Source organism: Petromyzon marinus, chromosome 50 (genome assembly GCF_048934315.1).
Source record: "Petromyzon marinus isolate PM22_M1 ecotype Great Lakes invasive population chromosome 50, UKy_Petmar_22M1.pri1.0, whole genome shotgun sequence".
Lineage (NCBI taxonomy): Eukaryota > Metazoa > Chordata > Hyperoartia > Petromyzontiformes > Petromyzontidae > Petromyzon > Petromyzon marinus.
The window spans coordinates 24,567-50,000 of record NC_133716.1 but is presented as its reverse complement, the minus strand read 5'-3'; the positions used below and the strand labels follow the sequence as shown (position 1 = coordinate 50,000).

Genomic DNA, 25,434 nt, shown 5'->3' with positions numbered 1-25,434 from the left:
TCCACAAATACAGCGGCGGCGGCAGTAGGCGTCACCGTGGGGATGGAACCCACGGCCGGTCCGATGTTTTACTGCGGAACCGAATCGGTGCGATGGTTTCCGCCAATCGCATCGCCCCAGCACCCCAGCAGCACCCCAGCACCCAGCACCCCACCACCCAGCACCCCACCCCAGCACCACCCCACCACCACCCCACCACCACCCCACCACCACCACCACCCCAGCAGCACTCCAGCAGCACCCCACCACCCAGCACCCCACCACCCAGCAGCACCCCACCACCCAGCACCCCAGCAGCACCCCAGCAGCACCCCAGCAGCACCCCAACACCTCAGCACCACCCCAGCAGCACCCCAGCAGCACCCCAGCAGCACCCCAGCAGCACCCCAGCAGCACCCCAGCAGCACCCCACCACCACCACCACCCCAGCAGCACCCCAGCAGCACCCCACCTCCGGCACGTGGGAGTCGTCCACGTCGTTGTCGGCGTCGCGCAGCTGCAGGAACTGCGGCCGCTCGGGCAGCGACGGCGTCGCCTTGGTGATGGGCACGCGGGGCACCGTGAACTCGTACGTCACGTACTGCATGCGCCCGTTCTCGTTCAGCAGCTGCGGGAGAGAGACAGAGACGGCGATGACGACGGTGATGACGATGACGACGGTGACGATGGCGACGATGACGACGGCGATGACGACGATGACGACGGTGATGACGAAGACGCCGATGACGGTGATGACGATGGCGATGACGACGGTGATGATGAAGGCAACGATGACGACGGTGACGATGGCGACGACGACGACGACGGCGATAACGATGGCGACGATGGTGACGGCGATGACGACGGTGATGATGACAACGACGATGACGACGGTGATGACGGCGATGACAAAGATGGCGACGATGACGACGATGACGACGATGACGACGGTGATGACGGCGATGCGCTCCACCTCGACGCTGCCCGACATCGCCGCCTCCTCGCTCGCTCGCTCGATGCACTTATTTGCTCGGTGAGTCCCGGATCATCGCTCGGCCTGACTGGGAGACCGAGTGGAGCTGGAGACGTTGAAACTTGGCACGTCCTCGGCTTCCGCGGCCTTTGTTATTCGCAATCAATGTTGACCGCGTGAATATTAATGTTGAAGTTCACCCAACACCACCCGATCAGCGAGGTTTGTCACGTCAACAGAACGTGCCAAGTGCGTAGAATTACACGGTTAGCATGATCGGGGGTCGCCTGATCGATTTGATCTGCCCGTGCGGCAGGTGAACCTCCGTGTGAGTGGAAGACTAGGCCAAAGTACCTCCATCCGGGGGGGGGGCTGTCTGGAGCTCCCTCTAGTGGAGGACCTTCCGCTAGCCGTCTGGCGTGAGTGAGCAAATCGCATTTTTTTTGCGCTCGTGCCCAAAGGATTGGCCACAAACATCTTCCTTCCAAGCGCCGAGTAAGAAGAAGTAGAAGACAAAAAAAAATAATTGGCAAAACAACTTTGAGCAAAAGAGTCACGTGACAACAGCAAAGAACCCGACGAGCACTTTGAAGGACTGCTGGGACCTTTTTTTTTTACACGTCCAAATAATAAATGGCCATCGCGATTAATGGCAATTAGCCCTCGACCCCGCGCTCTCTCGCAAGACGGAGGCCGTCGCCTTCGCAAGGACGGACTCCGCATATGAGCGCAGAATTTGGCGGTTGTGCCAGACGGCGAGACATGTTTTATATATATATATTTTTGTAACCTTTATAACAACAAAAACAGTCTACACATCGTTTCCAATGTATTTTTAAATGGACCCCTTTTTTCCACCCTCTTCCCCCTCCGCCTCCAAGCCATCCAGCAACCCCAATGGTCCCGCCACGTCAACTCCAATCGCGAAACGCACAACTCTCACTCCGCACGCAAGCTGCGGATTTAATAAGGGCAGCCCCCCCCCTCACCCCCCAACCCTTGCCCCCCCCTCCGCCCCACCGCTTTAAGAATTCCTAAACACCAAAGGGGGTTGGTGTTTTATTTTCTCCCTCTTCAATTCTCCAGCGAAGAACAGTGGGAGCGCGACGGTAGACACCGCCGTAGTCGGGACGCTCACCTCGACTCACGGTCCTGCGTGGCTTCATCACAAAGCAACGAGCAACAATCAGACCGCCACTGTCGGCTGCCGTGATCTACCACCCTGGTGTGTTGGCCTTCGCCCCCACGCCCCCGACGCACCTCCGATAAGAATTATCACGATCATTATTATTATCGTGATAATACTTATCACGATCATTATTATCACGATAACGTGTTTAAAGTGACACTGATGGTCACCTGTTTACCGTGACGCTGGTGACCACGTGTTTAAAGTGACACTGATGGTCACCTGTTTACCGTGACGCTGGTGACCACGTGTTTAAAGTGACACTGATGGTCACCTGTTTACCGTGACGCTGGTGACCACGTGTTTAAAGCGACACTGATGGTCACCTGTTTACCGTGACGCTGGTGACCACGTGTTTAAAGTGACACTGATGGTCACCTGTTTACCGTGACGCTGGTGACCACGTGTTTAAAGTGACACTGATGGTCACGTGTTTACCGTGACGCTGGTGACCACCTGTTTAAAGTGACACTGATGGTCACCTGTTTACCGTGACGCTGGTGACCACGTGTTTAAAGTGACACTGATGGTCACGTGTTTACCGTGACGCTGGTGACCACCTGTTTAAAGTGACACTGATGGTCACCTGTTTACCGTGACGCTGGTGACCACGTGTTTAAAGTGACACTGATGGTCACCTGTTTACCGTGACGCTGGTGACCACGTGTTTAAAGTGACACTGATGGTCACCTGTTTACCGTGACGCTGGTGACTACGTGTTTAAAGTGACACTGATGGTCACCTGTTTACCGTGACGCTGGTGACCACGTGTTTAAAGTGACACTGATGGTCACCTGTTTACCGTGACGCTGGTGACCACGTGTTTAAAGTGACACTGATGGTCACCTGTTTACGGCGACGCTGGTGGGCACGTGTTTACCATGACGTTGATGGTCACCTGTTTACGGTGACGCTGGTGGTCACGTGTTTACCATGACGTTGATGGACTGCGTGGTGGGTCCCGCAGCCACGATGTACTCAAAGCCATCCGAGAGCACGTTGGAGGGCCTCCGGTACTTGAAGACCGTCCCGGCCATGCGGAAATTCCTCGGGTTGTCCAGGATGAAGTTTCCGTTGATGAAGAAATTCCCAGAGTCGTCTGCAAGTGCTAATAAATAAAGTGCCACGCACAGAGAACATACAACGGGGGCGCCACGGGGGCGAGATGTTAACTACCTCGCCTGGTATGCAGGAGGTTGTGGATTCAATACTGACCCTGATGCTTACTGTATATTTGGAGTTTTCGTGTCTCTCTCTCATCATCACGGTGGCTAGGGGATGTTAACTACCTCGCCTGGTGTACAGGAGGTTGTGGGTTCAATACCGACCCTGACGTCAGCTGTGTATTTGGAGTTTGCGGTGTCTCTCTCCCCGTGGTCCGTGTGGATTTTTCTCCGGGTTCTCCGTGTTTTTCCCTCCACATTTAGAAGCAACGTCACGCGTTTAGAGTATTTGTCTGCCAATAATGTCCACGCGATAAGCCACTTTGTTGAGCTATCATTTTTGGTCAGCTTGCTTCTGAAAAAAGAGAGCTATATCGCTCAGTGGGCCTTACCTGGCAAAATAGAATGTTTAGTTTAGTCTGTTTTACAAAGGTCCTCTGTGTAGCCTTAACAGACTGTGGGGGAAAGTGCTGTTAGCGAGTAGCACCTATGAAAGCAGGCACAGCACACGAGATGGTGGGTGGTCAGCACCGTGCCTGGCTGCCTTTGTCTTCCCAGTGGCGATGTTTGGACACCATAGCAGGTACGTATTCTTAAGGCTGAGTTGGCCTCGGGTTGGCCCTGCACCGGTGAAGACCTTTGTCACTGACGTTGGCCATGAGTGGCAATCGAACCCGGGTCGTTGGACTCGTAGTGCAGCGCATTAACCACTGCGCCATGGCTCCCCACCCACATCCACACACGTGATAATACGTGATGCTGCTACTGCTGCTGGTGATGATGATCGTGATGATACTGCTGCTGATGATAATAATGCTGTTGCTAATGACGACAATGTTCATGACGACAATTATGCTGCTTCTGGTAATGCTGACGTGTGTCGCTGCTGATGAGTGTTATGCTGCTGCTGCTAACGATGATGATGATGCAATATCTGCCGCTAATGATGACAATGACGGTGATAACAATTCTGAAGCTTCCGCTGCTGCTGTGTGATGAAGATGAGTTACCAAGGACATTGTCCGAGCGTTTCTTTTCGATGACCTGGATGTCGGTGGCGCCGATCGGGACGTTGGTCACATAGACATAGCCTGCACACACGCACAAAGATAAACAAAGATCCCCCATATAGCCTTAACAGACTGTCGGGGCAAGTGCTGTTAGCGAGCACCTATGAAGGCCGGAACGGTACACGAGGGGGTGGGTGGCCAGCACCACGCCCGACCGCCTTTGTCTCCCTAGTGGCAATGTTTACACACCGCACCAGGTACTCATTTGAGGCTGAGTCGACCTAGGGGAGGCCCGGGACCGGTTCAGATAATCGTCACTGGTGTTGGCCGTGAGCGGGAATCGAACCCGGGTCGCCAGGTTCATAGCGCAGCGCGCTAACCGCTACACTACCGCTCCCCACACACGCACACACACATACGGACACACACACACACAAAGTGCAAATCGCATGCAAGAGAGGGGTGACCCACTTAGGCAACAGCTGCTTTTGTTAAACTGCCCAATTTTTTTTGGCTCTATCTCTCTTCCCCTCCCTCTCTCTCTCTCCTCTCTCTCCTTGGCGTGGCTGACCTGTCAGCTGGCTGGCTGGCACACTCAAACACAAAGTGCCTTTGAGTTTATAATTCGCATACTTTCGCAAGCTGTAGAAAAAAATGACAACCGAAATAAAATGAACATTAAAATCAATATAACGACCGCTGACAAAACGCCAGTGTTTCCTCATTTACAAGGGAGGGAGGGAGGGGTAACTGGAGGATCAAGAGGATTTTGCCAAGCACCACCTCCCACCCCGTCTGGAACGACAAAAACTCACTGCCCGGTTTCCAATCCACGTTGTTTCATTCAAATAGCTGCCACTTTATCCCCACTTGTAAATCCTTCAAGAATATAAAATAAAACCCCATCCCCTCCCACACTCACACACACAATGCAAACGATAGAATTAATGTCAGCCATGATCCAAATAAGCAACCAGGCATTGGTGCTCCACTCCCGTCTACAGCCCTGCAGAGCCAGCGGTGGAAGTTCCACATTCCCATGGCAGGGGCAAGTGTATTATCTGTGACCGCCACTTCCCAGCGAAGTGGCTCTCGTTTGATCGAGCACGGAATCGGCGATGGGTCGCGTTAACCCCGAACCGGGGTGTGAACTCCGCCGTGCGGCCCAGTGGTCAATCCACTGCCGGACGAAGGCCAGGATACACCCCACCAAGAAACGAATCCTACTCACATCCATCGGTGACAAATCGTAGCAGTTCACGCCGACATTTAAGCACGAGGCGATTGTGAGAGAATCGCATGGATCGCACGACTACACCCACGGCAAGGGGCTTCTTTCAACAAATTGATGTTGGAATAATGCGGCATCGGTGCAACGGCTGTGACACTCACCGGTATCGTTACTGATTCCACACTCGCCGTGACACTCACTGATATCGTTACTGATTCTACACTAACTGTGACACTCACCGATATCGTTACTGATTCCACACTCGCTGTGACACTCACTGATATCGTTACTGATTCCACACTCGCTGTGACACTCACCGGTATCGTTACTGATTCCACACTCGCCGTGACACTCACTGATATCGTTACTGATTCCACACTCACTGTGACACTCACTGATATCGTTACTGATTCCACACTCGCTGTGACACTCACTGATATCGTTACTGATTCCACACTAACTGTGACACTCACCGATATCGTTACTGATTCCACACTCGCTGTGACACTCACCGGTATCGTTACTGATTCCACACTCGCTGTGACACTCACCGGTATCGTTACTGATTCCACACTCGCCGTGACACTCACTGATATCGTTACTGATTCCACACTAACTGTGACACTCACCGATATCGTTACTGATTCCACACTCGCTGTGACACTCACCGATATCGTTACTGATTCCACACTCGCCGTGACACTCACCGATATCGTTACTGATTCCACACTCGCTGTGACACTCACCGGTATCGTTACTGATTCCACACTCGCTGTGACACTCACCGGTATCGTTACTGATTCCACACTCGCTGTGACACTCACCGGTATCGTTACTGATTCCACACTCGCTGTGACACTCACCGGTATCGTTACTGATTCCACACTCGCTGTGACACTCACCGGTATCGTTACTGATTCCACACTCGCTGTGACACTCACCGGTATCGTTACTGATTCCACACTCGCTGTGACACTCACCGATATCGATACTGATTCCACACTCGCTGTGACACTCACCGATATCGTTACAGATTCCACACTCGCTGTGACACTCACCGGTATCGTTACTGATTCCACACTCGCTGTGACACTCACCGGTATCGTTACTGATTCCACACTCGCCGTGACACTCACCAATATCGTTACTGATTCCACACTCGCTGTGACACTCACTGATATCGTTACTGATTCCACACTCGCCGTGACACTCACCAATATCGTTACTGATTCCACACTCGCCGTGACACTCACTGATATTGTTACTGATTCCACACTCGCTGTGACACTCACCGATATCGTTACTGATTCTACACTAACTGTGACACTCACCGATATCGTTACTGATTCCACACTCGCCGTGACACTCACCGATATCGTTACTGATTCCACACTCGCCGTGACACTCACCGATATCGTTACTGATTCTACACTAACTGTGACACTCACCGATATCGTTACAGATTCCACACTCGCTGTGACACTCACCGATATCGTTACTGATTCAACACTAGCTGTGACACTCACCGATATCGTTACTGATTCCACACTAACTGTGACACTCACCGATATCGTTACTGATTCCACACTCGCTGTGACACTCACCGATATCGTTACTGATCCTACACTAACTGTGACACTCACCGGTATCGTTACTGATTCCACACTCGCCGTGACACTCACCGGTATCGTTACTGATTCAACACTAACTGTGACACTCACCGATATCGTTACTGATTTCACACTAGCTGTGACACTCACTGATATCGTTACTGATTCCACACTCGCTGTGACACCGATATCGTTACTGATCCTACACTAACTGTGACACTCACCGATATCGTTACTGATTCCACACTAACTGTGACACTCACCGATATCGTTACTGATTCCACACTAGCTGTGCCACTCACCGATATCGTTACTGATTCCACACTAACTGTGACACTCACCGATATCGTTATTGATTCAACACTAACCGTGACACTCACCGGTATCGTTACTGATTCCACACTCGCTGTGACACTCACCGACATCATTACTGATTCCACACTCGCCGTGACACTCACCGATATCGTTACTGATTCCACACTCGCTGTGACACTCACCGGTATCGTTACTGATTCCACACTCGCTGTGACACTCACCGATATTGTTACTGATTCCACACTAACTGTGACACTCACCGATATCGTTACTGATTCCACACTCGCCGTGACACTCACCGATATCGTTACTGATTCCACACTAACCGTGACACTCACTGATATCGTTACTGATTCCACACTCGCTGTCACACTCACTGATATCGTTATTGATTCCACACTCGCTGTCACACTCACTGATATCGTTATTGATTCCACACTCGCTGTGACACTCACCGATATCGTTATTGATTCCACACTAGCCGTGACACTCACCGATATCGTTATTGATTCCACACTCGCTGTGACACTCACTGATATCGTTACTGATTCCACACTAGCCGTGACACTCACCGATATCGTTATTGATTCAACGCTCGCTGTGACACTCACCGATATTGTTACTGATTCTACACTAACTGTGACACTCACCGATATCGTTACTGATTCCACACTCTCTGTGACACTCACCGATATCGTTACTGATTCCACACTCGCTGTGACACTCACTGATATCGTTACTGATTCCACACTCGCTGTGACACTCACTGATATCGTTACTGATTCCACACTCGCCGTGACACTCACCGATATCGTTACTGATTCCACACTCGCTGTGACACTCACTGATATCGTTACTGATTCCACACTCGCCGTGACACTCACCGATATCGTTACTGACTCCACACTCGCTGTGACACTCACCGATATCGTTACTGATTCCACACTCGCCGTGACACTCACCGATATCGTTACTGATTCAACACTCGCTGTGACACGCACTGATATCGTTACTGATTCGACACTAGCCGTGACACTCACTGATATCGTTACTGATTCCACACTCGCCGTGACACTCACCGACATCGTTACTGATTCCACACTCGCTGTGACACTCACCGATATCGTTACTGATTCCACACTCGCCGTCACACTCACTGATATCGTTACTGACTCCACACTCGCTGTGACACTCACCGATATCGTTACTGATTCCACACTCGCCGTGACACTCACCGACGTCGTTACTGATTTTGCGGTAGTTCCCGGTCACTCGCAAGCAGCTGCTGCTGTCGCCCCCGCAAACGCCGCACTTGTCGATCCGCTTGGAGGAATAGAGAACGCCGTCACATCCCACGACCTGCAGGAGGCACAAAACCACAGGAGCGGCGCTCTCAGCATCGTCGTCATCGGACTCTTCACGATGAGGCCGCGTCTCTGACGACGCTGCTGGTGGAAGGGCCCCCACTTAGAGACGGAGCTCAAAGTAGCCCCGTCGGTCAAATGTCTTGGAGGAAGCGGCAGTGCAACGCATTCCATTTCGTCGTCACATCGGCAAAATCGAGCGCTGTGGCGTGATTCTACGCTCTGACGCCTCTGCCCCCACCCCGGCCCACCGACTTCCCCAACTCGAAGTGACCGGCGTGGAGTCTGGTGAAGTGACCACACGGACCGCGTGACGTGAGGAGTGCCGTCAGCCAACAGTGGATTGCCAACGAGGACTGTTTAAACTATGTCTTATCTCACCAGCCCACGGAGCTGTACAGCTTAGTTCTGTTATATAAGTGACCTGGCCACAAGTGGTAGCTCAACGAAGTGGCTTATTATTAAATACTCTGAGCGCACGTTGATTTTGAATGTGGAGGGAAGAAACTGGAGGACTCAGAAAAAAATCCACGTGACCACGGGGAGAGAGACATGCAAACTCCAAATATACAGCAGCAGGCGTAGAACCCACGACTTCCTGTATACCAGGCGAGGTAGTTAACATCTCGCCACCACGGCACGTATATATGGTTGCACGTTTATAGGGTTGCACGTTTATAGGATTGCACGTTTATAGGGTTGCTACCTGTCAGGTTTGGCCCAGCCTAGTAGTCGATGTCTGTGTGTCTGGTGGCAGGAATGAATCTGCACCAAGGGCTGTTATCGCTGAACCTTCAACACTGCGACTTCGACTCTGAACGATGACAACGACGCTTGGCGAACGGAATGGAGTTCACCATAAGTCACCAACAACCACCTCCCTCCTCGTGAGAGACCCGACGAGGCAGATCTTCCCTGAAGCTCATGGTGGTGGCCTCAACCACATCCACCACGCTAACCGTGGCAGGGGCAGATGCGGCTACACTCGACAATCACTCACAAATGGAAAATCAAAAACACTCCGGCAGTGTGCGGTGACTGCGGTCACACACAAAAGACCACGTAACATTTATTGGGTGTCCAAAATCCAACACACAACGGAGTGGTTTGGATTTTCCATCCGTGCATGGGACATACAGTACAGTATGTTCTCCTCCTATAACGCCACACGTTGTTTTGATAAAACAGGAGGAGGTGTCGTCGTCATCGCAGCGACACTCCACTCCCCAACGTCGTCATCACAGCGACACTCCCCAACGTCGTCATCGCAGCGACACTCCACTCCCCAACGTCGTCATCACAGCGACACTCCCCAACGTCGTCATCGCAGCGACACTCCACTCCTCAACGTCGTCATCACAGCGACACTCCACTCCCCAACGTCGTCATCACAGCGACACTCCACTCCCCAACGTCGTCATCACAGCGACACTCCACTCCCCAACGTCGTCATCGCAGCGACACTCCACTCCCCAACGTCGTCATCGCAGCGACACTCCACTCCCCAACGTCGTCATCGCAGCGACACTCCCCAACGTCGTCATCGCAGCGACACTCCACTCCCCAACGTCGTCATCACAGCGACACTCCCCAACGTCGTCATCGCAGCGACACTCCACTCCCCAACGTCGTCATCACAGCGACACTCCCCAACGTCGTCATCGCAGCGACACTCCACTCCTCAACGTCGTCATCACAGCGACACTCCACTCCCCAACGTCGTCATCACAGCGACACTCCACTCCCCAACGTCGTCATCACAGCGACACTCCACTCCCCAACGTCGTCATCACAGCGACACTCCACTCCCCAACGTCGTCATCGCAGCGACACTCCACTCCCCAATGTCGTCATCGCAGCGACACTCCACTCCCCAACGTCGTCATCACAGCGACACTCCACTCCCCAACGTCGTCATCACAGCGACACTCCTCAACGTCGTCATCGCAGCGACACTCCACTCCCCAACGTCGTCATCGCAGCGACACTCCACTCCCCAACGTCGTCATCGCAGCGATACTCCACTCCCCAACGTCGTCATCACAGCGACACTCCCCAACGTCGTCATCGCAGCGACACTCCACTCCCCAACGTCGTCATCACAGCGACACTCCACTCCCCAACGTCGTCATCACAGCGACACTCCCCAACGTCGTCATCACAGCGACACTCCCCAACGTCGTCATCGCAGCGACACTCCACTCCCCAACGTCGTCATCGCAGCGACACTCCACTCCCCAACGTCGTCATCGCAGCGACACTCCACTCCCCAACGTCGTCATCACAGCGACACTCCACTCCCAAACGTCGTCATCACAGCGACACTCCACTCCCCTAACGTCGTCATCACAGCGACACTCCACTCCCCAACGTCGTCATCACAGCTACACTCCACTCCCCAACGGCGTCATCGCAGCGACACTCCACTCCCCTAACGTCGTCATCACAGCGACACTCCACTCCCCAACGTCGTCATCACAGCGACACTCCCCAAACGTCGTCATCACAGCGACACTCCCCAAACGTCGTCATCGCAGCGACACTCCCCAAACGTCGTCATCACAGCGACACTCCACTCCCCTAATGTCGTCATCGCAGCGACACTCCACTCCCCTAACGTCGTCATCACAGCGACACTCCCCAACGTCGTCATCACAGCGACACTCCACTCCCCTAACGTCGTCATCACAGCGACACTCCCCTAACGTCGTCATCACAGCGACACTCCACTCCCCAACGTCGTCATCACAGCGACACTCCACTCCCCAACGTCGTCATCGCAGCGACACTCCACTCCCAAACGTCGTCATCACAGCGACACTCCACTCCCCTAACGTCGTCATCGCAGCGACACTCCACTCCCCAACGTCGTCATCACAGCGACACTCCACTCCCCAACGTTGTCATCGCAGCGACACTTCACTCCCCTAACGTCGTCATCACAGCGACACTCCACTCCCCAACGTCGTCATCACAGCGACACTCCCCAAACGTCGTCATCACAGCGACACTCCACTCCCAAACGTCGTCATCACAGCGACACTCCCCAACGTCGTCATCACAGCGACACTCCCCAAACGGCGTCATCACAGCGACACTCCACTCCCCAACGTCGTCATCACAGCGACACTCCCCAAACGGCGTCATCACAGCGACACTCCCCAACGTCGTCATCACAGCGACACTCCCCAACGTCGTCATCACAGCGCCACTCCACTCCCCAACGTCGTCATTGCAGCGACACTCCACTCCCCAACGTCGTCATCACAGCGACACTCCACTCCCCAACGTCGTCATCACAGCGACACTCCACTCCCAAACGTCGTCATCACAGCGACACTCCACTCCCCAACGTTGTCATCGCAGTGACACTTCACTCCCCTAACGTCGTCATCACAGCGACACTCCACTCCCCAACGTCGTCATCACAGCGACACTCCCCAAACGTCGTCATCACAGCGACACTCCACTCCCAAACGTCGTCATCACAGCGACACTCCCCAACGTCGTCATCACAGCGACACTCCCCAAACGGCGTCATCACAGCGACACTCCACTCCCCAACGTCGTCATCACAGCGACACTCCCCAAACGGCGTCATCACAGCGACACTCCCCAACGTCGTCATCACAGCGACACTCCCCAACGTCGTCATCACAGCGCCACTCCACTCCCCAACGTCGTCATCGCAGCGACACTCCACTCCCCAACGTCGTCATCACAGCGACACTCCACTCCCCTAACGTCGTCATCACAGCGACACTCCCCAAACGTCGTCATCACAGCGCCACTCCACTCCCCAACGTCGTCATCGCAGCGACACTCCACTCCCCTAACGGCCGTAGGAAGCCGGTCGACTGCTGCACCTCGCGTGCCGCCCGATCCACGACAACCTCCCGGATTGCTCGGCAGAAGAAACCTGCCTGAGGCTCTGCCGCGTGAGCCTCCCCGCGACCTCCCCGCGACCTCCCCGCGACCTTCCCGCGACCTCCCCGCGACCTCCCCGCGACCTTCCTGCGACCTCCCCGCGACCTTCCTGCGACCTTCCCGCGACCTCCCCGCGACCTCCCCGCGACCTCCCCGCGACCTCCCCGCGACCTTCCCGCGACCTTCCCGCGACCTTCGTGCGACCTTCCCGCCACCTTCCCGCGACCTTCCCGCGACCTTCCCGCGACCTCCCCGCAACCTTCCCGCGACCTCCCCGCGACCTTCCCGCGACCTCCCCGCGACCTTCCCGCGACCTTCCCGCGACCTCCCCGCGACCTTCCCGCGACCTTCCCGCGACCTCCCCGCGACCTCCCCGCGTCGTGAATCCACTACCGGTGGCGGGACTCTTCGCGCCGTGCGGGTGACCGGTGCGGGTCACGTGACCCAGTGCGGGTCACGTGACCCGGTGCGGGTCACGTGACCCAGTGCGGGTCACGTGACCCGATGCGGCCGCGTGGATTTTGTCTCCGGGTCCTCCTCTGGGTTTTTCCTCCCTCCGCGTTGGGGACGGCTATCGACGCGTTTTAGAGCATTTGTCTGCGGCTGTAAAATGTCCACGTGACGTCGACAAGCCACTTCGTTGAGCTAATCGTCTGCGGTGGCCGGGTCGCTTCTGAAACAAAGACAGAGCCTCCCGTAGCTCGGGCGGGCCTCGCCTGGGTAAAACGAACACGCGAAATACGCTTTGACTTTTAAAAAACTTCGCCACCGGTGCGAGGCTGCGCTCGTGAAATCAAACTGGACGAGGGAGTGTCCGTGCCGGCGGGCCCCCACCTCGCACTTCCCGGCGATGCAGACGCCGCGGAAGTTCCTGTCCTTGCACGACGTGCCGTCCCGCGCCCTCGTGATGAGCTGCCTCTCCCCGTTGGCCGTGGTGCACTGCAGGTCGCACGGCTTGTTCGAGATGTTGATGTAGTCGTCTGCGCGCGGGAGACGGCGGCACGGAGCGATAAAGCGGACGCGGGCGGGAGGGCGCCGTGAGACTTTGAAACGAAGACGAGGAGGGTCCCCCCCCCCCCATCCCATCGCGCCGGCGTGTCGCCTGAGCTGACCTGCTGCAGGAGTCCAGCGCTGCGAGCGGGCGAGTGCTCGCTCACAGATGCGTCACGTAGAGACAAAGATTCCACCCGTGTAGCCTTCAACAGGCTGTTGGGGCAAGTGCCGTTAGCGAGCAGCACCTGTGAAGTTCGGCACTGTGGCACGCGAGGGGGTGGGTGGCCAGCACCACGCCCGGCCGCCTTTGTCTCCCCAGTGGCGATGTTTACACACCGCACCGGGTACTCATTTCAGGCCGAGTGGACCTAGCGGAGGCCCAGGACCGGTTCAGATAATCGTCCCCGGTGCTGGCATTGAGCGGAAATCGAACTCTGGTCGCCGGGGTCGTAGAGCAGCATAGCGCTCACCGCTACGCCACCGCGTCCCACACCCCACACACCACACACACACCACACTACACACACCACATTACACACACACCACACTACACACACCACATTACACACACACCACACTACACACACCACATTACACACACACCACACTACACACACCACATTACACACACACCACACTACACACACCACATTACACACACACCACACTACACACACCACATTACACACACACCACACTACACACACCACATTACACACACACCACATTACACACACACCACATTACACACACACCACACTACACACACACCACACCACACACATACCACACTCCACACAAACACACCACACACACACTACACACACACCACAAACACACCACACACACCACACTACACACAAACACACCACACCACACACATACCACACTACACACAAACACACCACACACACACTACACACACACACACACCACAAACACACCACACACACCACACTACACACACACACCACACACATACCACACGACACACAAACACACCACACACACACCACACTACACACACACACCACACACACCACACCCCACATGCACACCACAAACACACTACACACACACCACACTACACACACACCACACTACACACACACACCACACACACACCACACGCACACCACACCACACACACCACACACACCACACTAAACACACACACCACGCACACCACACACACACCACACTACACACACACACACCACACTACACACACACCACAACAACAACCGCCATTCGCCACTAAGTGGCGGTGACGTCACCACGACGCTTGTGCCAGGCTATGTGCACCCTGAGGCCACGTGAAGTGTCGAACACCCGCTGGCAGGAGGTCACGGGGCAGACCCAGGTGCCACGGGTCGACTGACTGAGATGACTGGCTGATGCACCACCTGTGCCCCCTACTGTGCCAACCTGCTGTGCTTTAGCCACCCGGCGCTCCGCTCGTTGTTGTGAGCGTCGTTCCTCCGCCCTCCGTTGTTGTTGGAGGGCGACTACCTCCAACTGCCCAGTAGCATCCTTCACGAGCCTCCTCCACAGAGGCCGATCTTGACACCGCTGGTACCAGTCATCGGCAAGTCCACTCAGCTCCACGTCCTCCTGTACCACATCACTCCATCTCTTCTCTAGCCCGTGCCGCGCCCGCTTTGCCCCCTCAATCCGGCCGAACAAAAGCTGTTTCGGCATGCGGTGGCTGGGCATGCGGGCTACATGACCCAGCCATCGCAGCCTTGCCCGCCGGAGGAGCTCACCGATGGGACCTTGCCCAGATCTTTCAAGGATTTGTGAGCTCCTCACACAATCCAGCCTGGTTAAACCCAGGATGGATCGTAGGCAGGCCAGCCTAAATGTTTCTAACCGGCGAAGATGTTCCATTAGGGGGGTCCACGTTTCGCAAGCGTAGAGAAGGGAGGCAATAACCGTGGCCGAGAAGACCTGAAGCTTAGTGCGGAGCGACAGACCAGGTAGCTTCCACACAGCGTTACGCAACCGATGAAAAGATATTGCCGCTCGACTGATTCGGAGTGAGACCTCTGCTGTTAAACTGGAGCCAGTCATAAGCACACTGCCCAGGTATGGGAAACTCTCCACTCTCTCCACAACTGCCCCATCACCGATCAGGAGTTGTGGGGGTGGAGTGTCCGATGGTACAAAATACCCAGGCAGGTGCTTAGTTTTGGTGGGGCTGATGGTAAGGCCCCACCTCTTAGTGGCACGCTCCAGTCTCAGCAGCAGCGTCTCCAACTCCTCCTCTGACTGAGCAGCTCTTACCAAATCATCAGCATACATAACGTGGTTGAGCAAAAGGGAGCCATCCCTTGACCGCACCCGGGCATCGATCAGCCTCCCATTATATCTGTACCAAATAGAGATTCCCCCGGTACAGCTATTGAAGGCTTCACGAACTACGTGGTCAAAATAGATGTTAAATAATGTGGGAGCCAGAGGACATCCCTGTCCCACCCCAAGGTGTACAGGGAATGGCTCTGACTCCAGGCCACGTAGTTTTACCCGGGCCCGTTCACCATCATGAAGGTCCTTAATGATCGTGAGCAGAGGGTCAGGGACTCCAAAAGCACGAAGAACAACCCAGAGCCCAGGCATACTGATGGTATCATAGGCCTTGACCAGGTCAATAAAGCAGAGATGTAGGTCTTGCTGGAATTTCCTATACCTCTGCTGTAGCAGAGGGACAGAAAATATGGCATCTGTGCAGGACCCCCCTTTCCTGAAACCGCATTGGGGCTCCACAAGCCTCTCCTCAGCGTGCCTGGCAAGGCGATGTTGAATAATCCTTGCCAGGACCTTTCCCAGCACACTGAGGAGTGAGATGCCCCTGTAGTTGTTACAGTCTGTACGGTCCCCCTTCTTAAAGAGGGGGACCACCAGGGAATCCTTCCAATCCTGCGGAACCCGTCCAGTGGTCCAGACTGTTGTTATTATGTCATATAGGGCAGTCTGTGCACAAACGCCACCCTCCCTCAGCATTTCGCTTGGGAGATCATCTCTGACCGCTGCCTTTCCTGGTCTCAGACTCTGGATCGCCTTCAGTACTTCCTCAACAGATGGCACCTCAGCCAGCCACTCACAGGGGGTGACTTCTTCCAATATTTGAGGCACTGCAGACTCAGCAGGGTCATCCCCACTTTGTGCCACGATGTTTTCCTGGCTGAGGGATTTTCCCTCCCCCAGGACCTCACAGAAATGCTCAACAAATCTGCAAACCTGTCCCTGGGGGTCTGAGATTGGATCACCGTTTTTTCCCCTAATGATGGTAATAGGTGTGGTGCTGCAGGTTACTTTTTTGATGGAGTTAAATAGAGATTTGTGATCGCGGGCCACTGAGGCAGACTCCATCTCCTCAACAACCTGTGACCACCACCCATCCTTGCAACGCCTCACGGCTCTCCGAACCTCCGAGCGAAGGCTGCGGTAAGCCTCCTCATTCTCTGACCACACACACCACACTACACACACACACTACACACACCACACACTACACACACACTACACACACGACACCCACACTACACAAACACATCACACACACACCACATCACACACAGACTACACACACACCCACACTACACAAACACACCACACACACACCACATCACACACACACTACACACAAACACACCACATCACACACAATACACACAAACACACCACATCACACACAATGCACACACAAACACACCACATCACACACACTACACACACAAACACACCACACACACCACAAGCACACCACACACACACACTACACACACACACCACACACACACTACACAAACACACCACACACACACCACACACTCCACACACACACACTACACACACACACCACACACACACACACACTACACACACACACCACACACTACACACACACACCACACACACACACACTACACACACACACTACACACACACAGCACACACACACACACTACACAAACACACCACACACACCCACACCACACAAACACACCATACACACACCACAAACACACCACACACACACTACACAAACACCACACACACACACTACACAAACACCACACACACCACACACACTACACACCACACACACCACACACACCACAAACCACACGCACGGGCAGTCACCTGGGTAAAAAGGAATCCACTGTAAATATTTGCCGTCGTACGGTTTGGAGTTGAAGACGGAGCATTGCTCCACGCGGAATCCGCGGCTGTTGGGCGGGCAGGGCTGCAACGAGATCGAGAGGCGAACACGGCGGGGCAGTTGACGCGACCATCTCGCTCACGACCTTCGATCAAGCGATCGTCAACCAAGAATCTCAGCAACATGATGAGCTCGCAGCCAGCTCAAGCTCCACCACCCTCAACCCCCCTCACCCCCCGGGTGCTGGGATCGCGCTGCTGCTGCTGCTGTCACCGTTCGAGAATCTCGCCCAGGTCCTGGAAGGAGGCTGAGCAAAACATCGCGGGCGTCCAACAACGGACAAAACCTCGTCCCAGAAACCCAGAAACATCGTGGAGCCTCCTGGCTCCGAATTTCCTCCTCTATGGAGACACCGGCGGTGAGTCACTTAGTAAGCCGCTGTTAGTGAGTCACTAGTAAGCCACTGTTAGTAAGTAACTAGTAAGCCACTGTTAGTGAGTCGCTTAGTAAGCCGCTGTTAGTGAGTCACTAGTAAGCCACTGTTAGTGAGTCACTAGTAAACCACTGTTAGTGAGTCACTAGTAAACCACTGTTAGTGAGACACTAGTAAACCACTGTTAGTGAGTCACTGGTAAGCCACTGTTAGTGAGTCACTAGTAAACCACTGTTAGTGAGACACTAGTAAGCCACCGTTAGTGAGTCACTAGTAAGCCGCTGTTAGTGAGTCACTAGTAAGCCACTGTTAGTGAGTCACTAGTAATCCACTGCTAGTGAGTCACTAGTAAGCCACTGTTAGTGAGTCACTAGTAAATCACTGTTAGTGAGTCACTAGTAAGCCACTGTTAGTGAGTCACTAGTAAGCCACTGTTAGTGAGTCACTAGTAAACCACTGTTAGTGAGTCACTAGTAAGCCACTGTTAGTGAGTCACTAGTAAACCACTGTTAGTGAGTCACAAGTAAGCCACTGTTAGTGAGTCACTAGTAAACCACTGTTAGTGAGTCACTAGTAAATCACTGTTAGTGAGTCACTAGTAAGCCACTGTTAGTGAGTCACTAGTAAGCCACTGTTAGTGAGTCACTAGTAAACCACTGTTAGCGAGTCACTAGTAAGCCACTGTTAGTGAGTCACTAGTAAGCCACTGGTAGTGAGTCACTAGTAAGCCACTGTTAGTGAGTCACTAGTAAACCACTGTTAGTGAGTCACTAGTAAGCCACTGTTAGTGAGTCACTAGTAAGCCACTGTTAGTGAGTCACTAGTAAGCCACTGTTAGTGAGTCACTAGTAAACCACTGTTAGTGAGTCACTAGTAAACCACTGTTAGTGAGTCACTAGTAAGCCACTGTTAGTGAGTCACTAGTAAATCACTGTTAGTGAGTCACTAGTAAGCCACTGTTAGTGAGTCACTAGTAAACCACTGTTAGTGAGTCACTGGTAAACCACTGTTAGTGAGACACTAGTAAACCACTGTTAGTGAGTCACTAGTAAGCCACTGTTAGTGAGTCACTAGTAAACCACTGTTAGTGAGTCACTAGTAAGCCACTGTTAGTGAGTCACTAGTAAGCCACTGTTAGTGAGTCACTAGTAAGCCACTGTTAGTGAGTCACTAGTAAACCACTGTTAGTGAGTCACTAGTAAACCACTGTTAGTGAGTCACTAGTAAACCACTGTTAGTGAGTCACTAGTGAGCCACTGTTAGTGAGTCACTAGTAAATCACTGTTAGTGAGTCACTAGTAAGCCACTGTTAGTGAGTCACTAGTAAACCACTGTTAGTGAGTCACTAGTAAGCCACTGTCAGTGAGTCACTAGTAAGCCACTGTTAGTGAGTCACTAGTAAACCACTGTTAGTGAGTCACTAGTAAACCACTGTTAGTGAGTCACTAGTAAACCACTGTTAGTGAGTCACTAGTAAGCCACTGTTAGTGAGTCACTAGTAAATCACTGTTAGTGAGTCACTAGTAAGCCACTGTTAGTGAGACACTAGTAAACCACTGTTAGTGAGTCACTAGTAAGCCACTGTTAGTGAGTCACTAGTAAACCACTGTTAGTGAGTCACTAGTAAGCCACTGTTAGTGAGTCACTAGTAAGCCACCGTTAGTGAGTCACTAGTAAACCACTGTTAGTGAGTCACTAGTAAACCACTGTTAGTGAGCCACTGGTAAGCTGCTGTTAGTGAGTCACTAGTAAACCACTGTTAGTGAGTCACTAGTAAGCCACTGTTATTGAGTCACTAGTAAACCACTGTTAGTGAGTCACTAGTAAACCACTGTTAGTGAGTCACTAGTAAACCACTGTTAGTGAGTCACTAGTAAGCCACTGTTAGTGAGTCACTAGTAAATCACTGTTAGTGAGTCACTAGTAAGCCACTGTTAGTGAGACACTAGTGAACCACTGTTAGTGAGTCACTAGTAAGCCACTGTTAGTGAGTCACTAGTGAACCACTGTTAGTGAGTCATTAGTAAGCCACTGTTAGTGAGTCACTAGTAAACCACTGTTAGTGAGTCACTAGTAAACCACTGTTAGTGAGTCACTAGTAAGCCACTGTTAGTGAGTCACTAGTAAACCACTGTTAGTGAATCACTAGCAAACCACTGTTAGTGAGTCACTAGCAAACCACTGTTAGCGAGTCACTAGTAAGCCACTGTTAGTGAGTCACTAGTAAGCCACTGTTAGCGAGTCACTAGTAAGCCGCTGTTAGCGAGTCACTAGTAAACCACTGTTAGCGAGTGACTAGTAAGCCACTGTTAATGAGTCACTAGTAAACCACTGTTAGTGAGTCACTAGTAAGCCACTGTTAGTGAGTCACTAGTAAACCACTGCTAGTGAGTCACTAGTAAACCACTGTTAGTGAGTCACTAGTAAGCCACTGTTAGTGAGTCACTAGTAAATCCTGTTAGTGAGTCACTAGTAAACCACTGTTAGTGAGTCACTAGTAAACCACTGTTAGTGAGAAACTAGTAAACCACTGTTAGTGAGTCACTAGTAAACCACTGTTAGTGAGTCACTAGTAAACCACTGTTAGTGAGTCACTAGTAAGCCACTGTTAGCGAGTCACCAGTAAGCCACTGTTAGTGAGTCACTAGTAAACCACTGTTAGTGAGTCACTAGTAAGCCACTGTTAGTGAGTCACTAGTAAACCACTGTTAGTGAGTCACTAGTAAGCCACTGTTAGTGAGTCACTAGTAAACCACTGTTAGTGAGTCACTAGTAAGCCACTGTTAGTGAGTCACTAGTAAACTACTTTTCTAAACAGTACTAAACCATATTCTTAGCTCTTTCGGTAAAGTCACGTTGAAGGGAAACAATAAAATATATATAAAACAATAAAAAAATTCTCACGACGTTTCGACCATAACACAAACGGTCGTCATCAGGTTTGTCGGTTTCCATTAATTTATTTATTTTTAAACGGTGTATTTATTTACTTATAAAAACGTCAGTGCCACGCGCAGCGATTTGGCAGTTTATTTAGAAGGACGAGTCCATCTATGTTCTGAAAAGAGGAGGGGGGAGACGAAAAATTAATGTATGCTGTCTGAAAGCCACTGTAAGCGTGAACAATCAATTTAAACCTGAAATGGTTTATCAAATCTTTCCAATGATTGCTAAGCCAGAATCCATCTTCTCGGTTGAAATTGTCTCTGTGGTTGTATATGTGGATAGCCTCATGAACGAATCTCTCATGGTAGCCAGATTGCTTACAAAGAACCTCTGTCTTGGAAAAGTCAATGTCATGTGAGCCTATTGAATTATAACAATGATCTGCCACGGCCGAGGTGTTGGTCCTACCGTGTTTAAGGTCTGCTTTGTGTTCACGAATGCGGTCCCAGACATGGCGTTTGGTTTCTCCAATGTAACTATTTCCACGGAGGCAACTTAGTTTGTAGACACCAGGGTACTGTATGTCCGGAATCACATCTTTTACAGACGGAACCAGATCACGGATTGTATGTAATGTGTTGAAACGGACCTGGATCTTGTGTTTATTCAAGATTTTGGAGATCTTTTTTATAATCCCCGCAATGTAGGGTAAAGTGATGGTTTTGAAAGGCTCCTCAAGAGGGTCCTTCTTCATGGTTTGAGTGATAGCTTTGCGAATTGTATAGTCGGAGTAACCATTAGCCTTAAGAGCTTGGTGTACGTGCTTGAGTTCACTGCCTATTTGTTCCTGGTTGGATATGCATTGGGCTCTATGATACAGAGTCTTGATGAGAGAATTCTTCTGTGATGGATGGTGGTGGGAATCCGGTTTCAGATAAGCATCCGTATGGGTAGCTTCCTGTAGACAGGGTGGCTCATTAAACCATCAGGTCTCTTTTAAATTAGGACATCCAAAAAGGTAGCTTGCCATCTTTTTCGACTTCCATGGTAAATCTGATGGCTGGGTGTATGGAATTGATGCGGTCGAAGAATTGGTCTAGAGCAGGCCGGCCATGTGGCCAGATGACAAAAGTGTCATCCACGTACCTCTTACATAAGGTTGGGCGCAGAGTGGCAGTCTGGATGGCGTCAGTCTCATATTTCTCCATGAAAATGTTATATCCGACCAGGAACACATAGGCAGTGAACTCAAGCACGTACACCAAGCTCTGAAGGCTAATGGTTACTCCGACTATACAATCCGCAAAGCTATCACTCAAACCATGAAGAAGGACCCTCCTGAGGAGCCTTTCAAAACCATCACTTTACCCTACATTGCGGGGATCACAAAAAAAGATCTCCAAAATCTTGAATAAACACAAGATCCAGGTCCGTTTCAACACATTACATAAAATCCGTGATCTGGTTCCGTCTGTAAAAGATGTGATTCCGGACATACAGTACCCTGGTGTCTACAAACTAAGTTGCCTCTGTGGTAGTAGTTACATTAGAGAAACCAAACGCCATGTCTCGGACCGCATTCGTGAACACAAAGCAGACCTTAAACACGGTAGGACCAACACCTCGGCCGTGGCAGATCATTGTTATAATTCAATAGGCTCACATGACATTGACTTTTCCAAGACAGAGGTTCTTTGTAAGCCATCTGGCTACCATGAGAGATTCGTTCATGAGGCTATCCACATATACAAGCACTGAGACAATTTCAACCGAGAAGATGGATTCTGGCTTAGCAATCATTGGAAAGATTTGATAAACCATTTCAGGTCTTAATTGATTGTTCACGCTTACAGTGGCTTTCAGACAGCATACATTAATTTTTCGTCTCCCCCCTCCTCTTTTCAGAACATAGATGGACTCGTCCTTCTAAATAAACTGCCAAATCGCTGCGCGTGGCGCTGACGTTTTATTTATAAATAAATACACCGTTTAAAAATAAAAAAATTAATGCAAACTGACACACCTGATGACGACCGATTGTGTTATGGTCGAAACGTCGTGAGAATTTTTAAATGTTTTATATATATTTTATTATTTTATTGTTTCCCTTCAACGTGACTTTACCGAAAGAGCTAAGAATATGAATTACTGCAGTCACGAAAGCTTTAAATCAGTACTAAACCACTATCAACCCCTTACCAGTGCCCAACCTTATTACAGACCAATTCAGAGCTTATTGGTCACCCCGTGCCCTTATAAATCTCAACATTCATCCTACAAAGTCTCCATCACAACGTAGAAACACAAACAAACAAGACGAATGTTTTTTTCCTGTTTTGAAACGGCACTAATAATCCGTACTAAAACAGTGTAGTAAACCACTAATAATCCATACTAAAACACTGCAGTAGACCACTAATAATCGGTACTAAAACACTGCAGTAAACCACTAATAATCCGTACTAAAACACTGTAGTAAACCACTAATAATCCGTACTAAAACACTGAAGTAGACCACTAATAATCCGTACTAAATCACTGTAGTAAACCACTAATAATCCGTACTAAAACACTGTAGTAAACCACTAATAATCCGTACTAAAACACTGTAATAGACCACTAATAAACCGTACTAAAACACTGTAGTAGACCACTAATAATCCGTACTAAAACACTGTAGTAAACCACTAATACTCCGTACTAAACACTGTAGTAGACCACTAATAATCCGTACTAAAACACTGTAGTAAACCACTAATAAACCGTACTAAAACACTGTAGTAAACCACTAATAAACAGTACTAAATCACTGTAGTAGACCACTAATACTCCGTACTAAATCACTGTAGTAAACCACTAATAATCCGTACTAAAACACCGTAGTAAACCACTAATAATCCGTACTAAAACACTGTAGTAAACCACTAATAATCCGTACTAAAACACTGTAGTAGACCACTAATAATCCATACTAAAACACTGCAGTAGACCACTAATAATCGGTACTAAAACACTGCAGTAAACCACTAATAATCCGTACTAAAACACTGTAGTAAACCACTAATAATCCGTACTAAAACACTGTAGTAGACCACTAATAATCCGTACTAAATCACTGTAGTAAACCACTAATAATCCGTACTAAAACACTGTAGTAAACCACTAATAATCCGTACTAAAACACTGTAATAGACCACTAATAAACCGTACTAAAACACTGTAGTAGACCACTAATAATCCGTACTAAAACACTGTAGTAAACCACTAATAATCCGTACTAAAACACTGTAGTAAACCACTAATAAACCGTACTAAATCACTGTAGTAAACCACTAATAATCCGTACTAAATCACTGTAGTAAACCACTGATAAACCGTACTAAAACATTGTAGTAAACCACTAATAATCCGTACTAAAACAATGTAGTAAACCACTAATACTCCGTACTAAAACACTGTAGTAAACCACTAATAATCTGTACTAAAACACTGTAGTAAACCACTAATAAACCGTACTAAAACACTGTAGTAAACCACTAATAATCCGTACTAAAACAATGTAGTAAACCACTAATAATCCGTACTAAAACACTGTAGTACACCACTAATACTCCGTACTAAATCACTGTAGTAGACCACTAATAATCCGTATTAAAACACTGTACTAGACCACTAATAATCCGTACTAAAACACTGTAGTAAACCACTAATAATCCGTATTAAAACACTGTAGTAGACCACTAATAATCCGTACTAAAACACAGTCGAAAACCACTAATAAACCGTACTAAAACACTGTAGTAGACCACTAATAATCCCTACTAAAACACAGTAGTAAACCACTAATAAACCGTACTAAATCACTGTAGTAGACCACTAATACTCCGTACTAAATCACTGTAGTAAACCACTAATAATCCGTACTAAAACACCGTAGTAAACCACTAATAATCCGTACTAAAACACTGTCGTAAACCACTAATAATCCGTACTAAAACACTGTAGTAGACCACTAATAATCCGTACTAAATCACTGTAGTAGACCACTAATAATCCGTACTAAAACACTGTAGTAAACCACTAATAAACCGTACTAAAACACTGTAGTAAACCACTAATAAACCGTACTAAACACTGCAGTAAACCACTAATAATCCGTACTAAAACACTGTCGTAAACCACTAATTATCCGTACT

At 50.5% G+C, this 25,434-nt stretch overlaps 1 protein-coding gene across 1 annotated transcript in view; it reads right to left on the bottom strand.

Moving 5' to 3' along the window:
• Positions 1 to 25,434, bottom strand: part of ADAMTSL2 (ADAMTS like 2) — a 78,254-nt gene that overhangs the window by 28,967 nt on the left and 23,853 nt on the right. Inside the window, exons 4-9 of the mRNA XM_076074715.1 lie at positions 17,901 to 18,003; positions 13,596 to 13,741; positions 8,706 to 8,829; positions 4,315 to 4,395; positions 3,074 to 3,249; positions 452 to 607 (exon numbers count right to left, since the gene is read on the bottom strand). Of these exons, the coding sequence (XP_075930830.1) occupies positions 452 to 607; positions 3,074 to 3,249; positions 4,315 to 4,395; positions 8,706 to 8,829; positions 13,596 to 13,741; positions 17,901 to 18,003 (786 nt within the window). The remainder of the gene's footprint in view (positions 1 to 451; positions 608 to 3,073; positions 3,250 to 4,314; positions 4,396 to 8,705; positions 8,830 to 13,595; positions 13,742 to 17,900; positions 18,004 to 25,434) is intronic.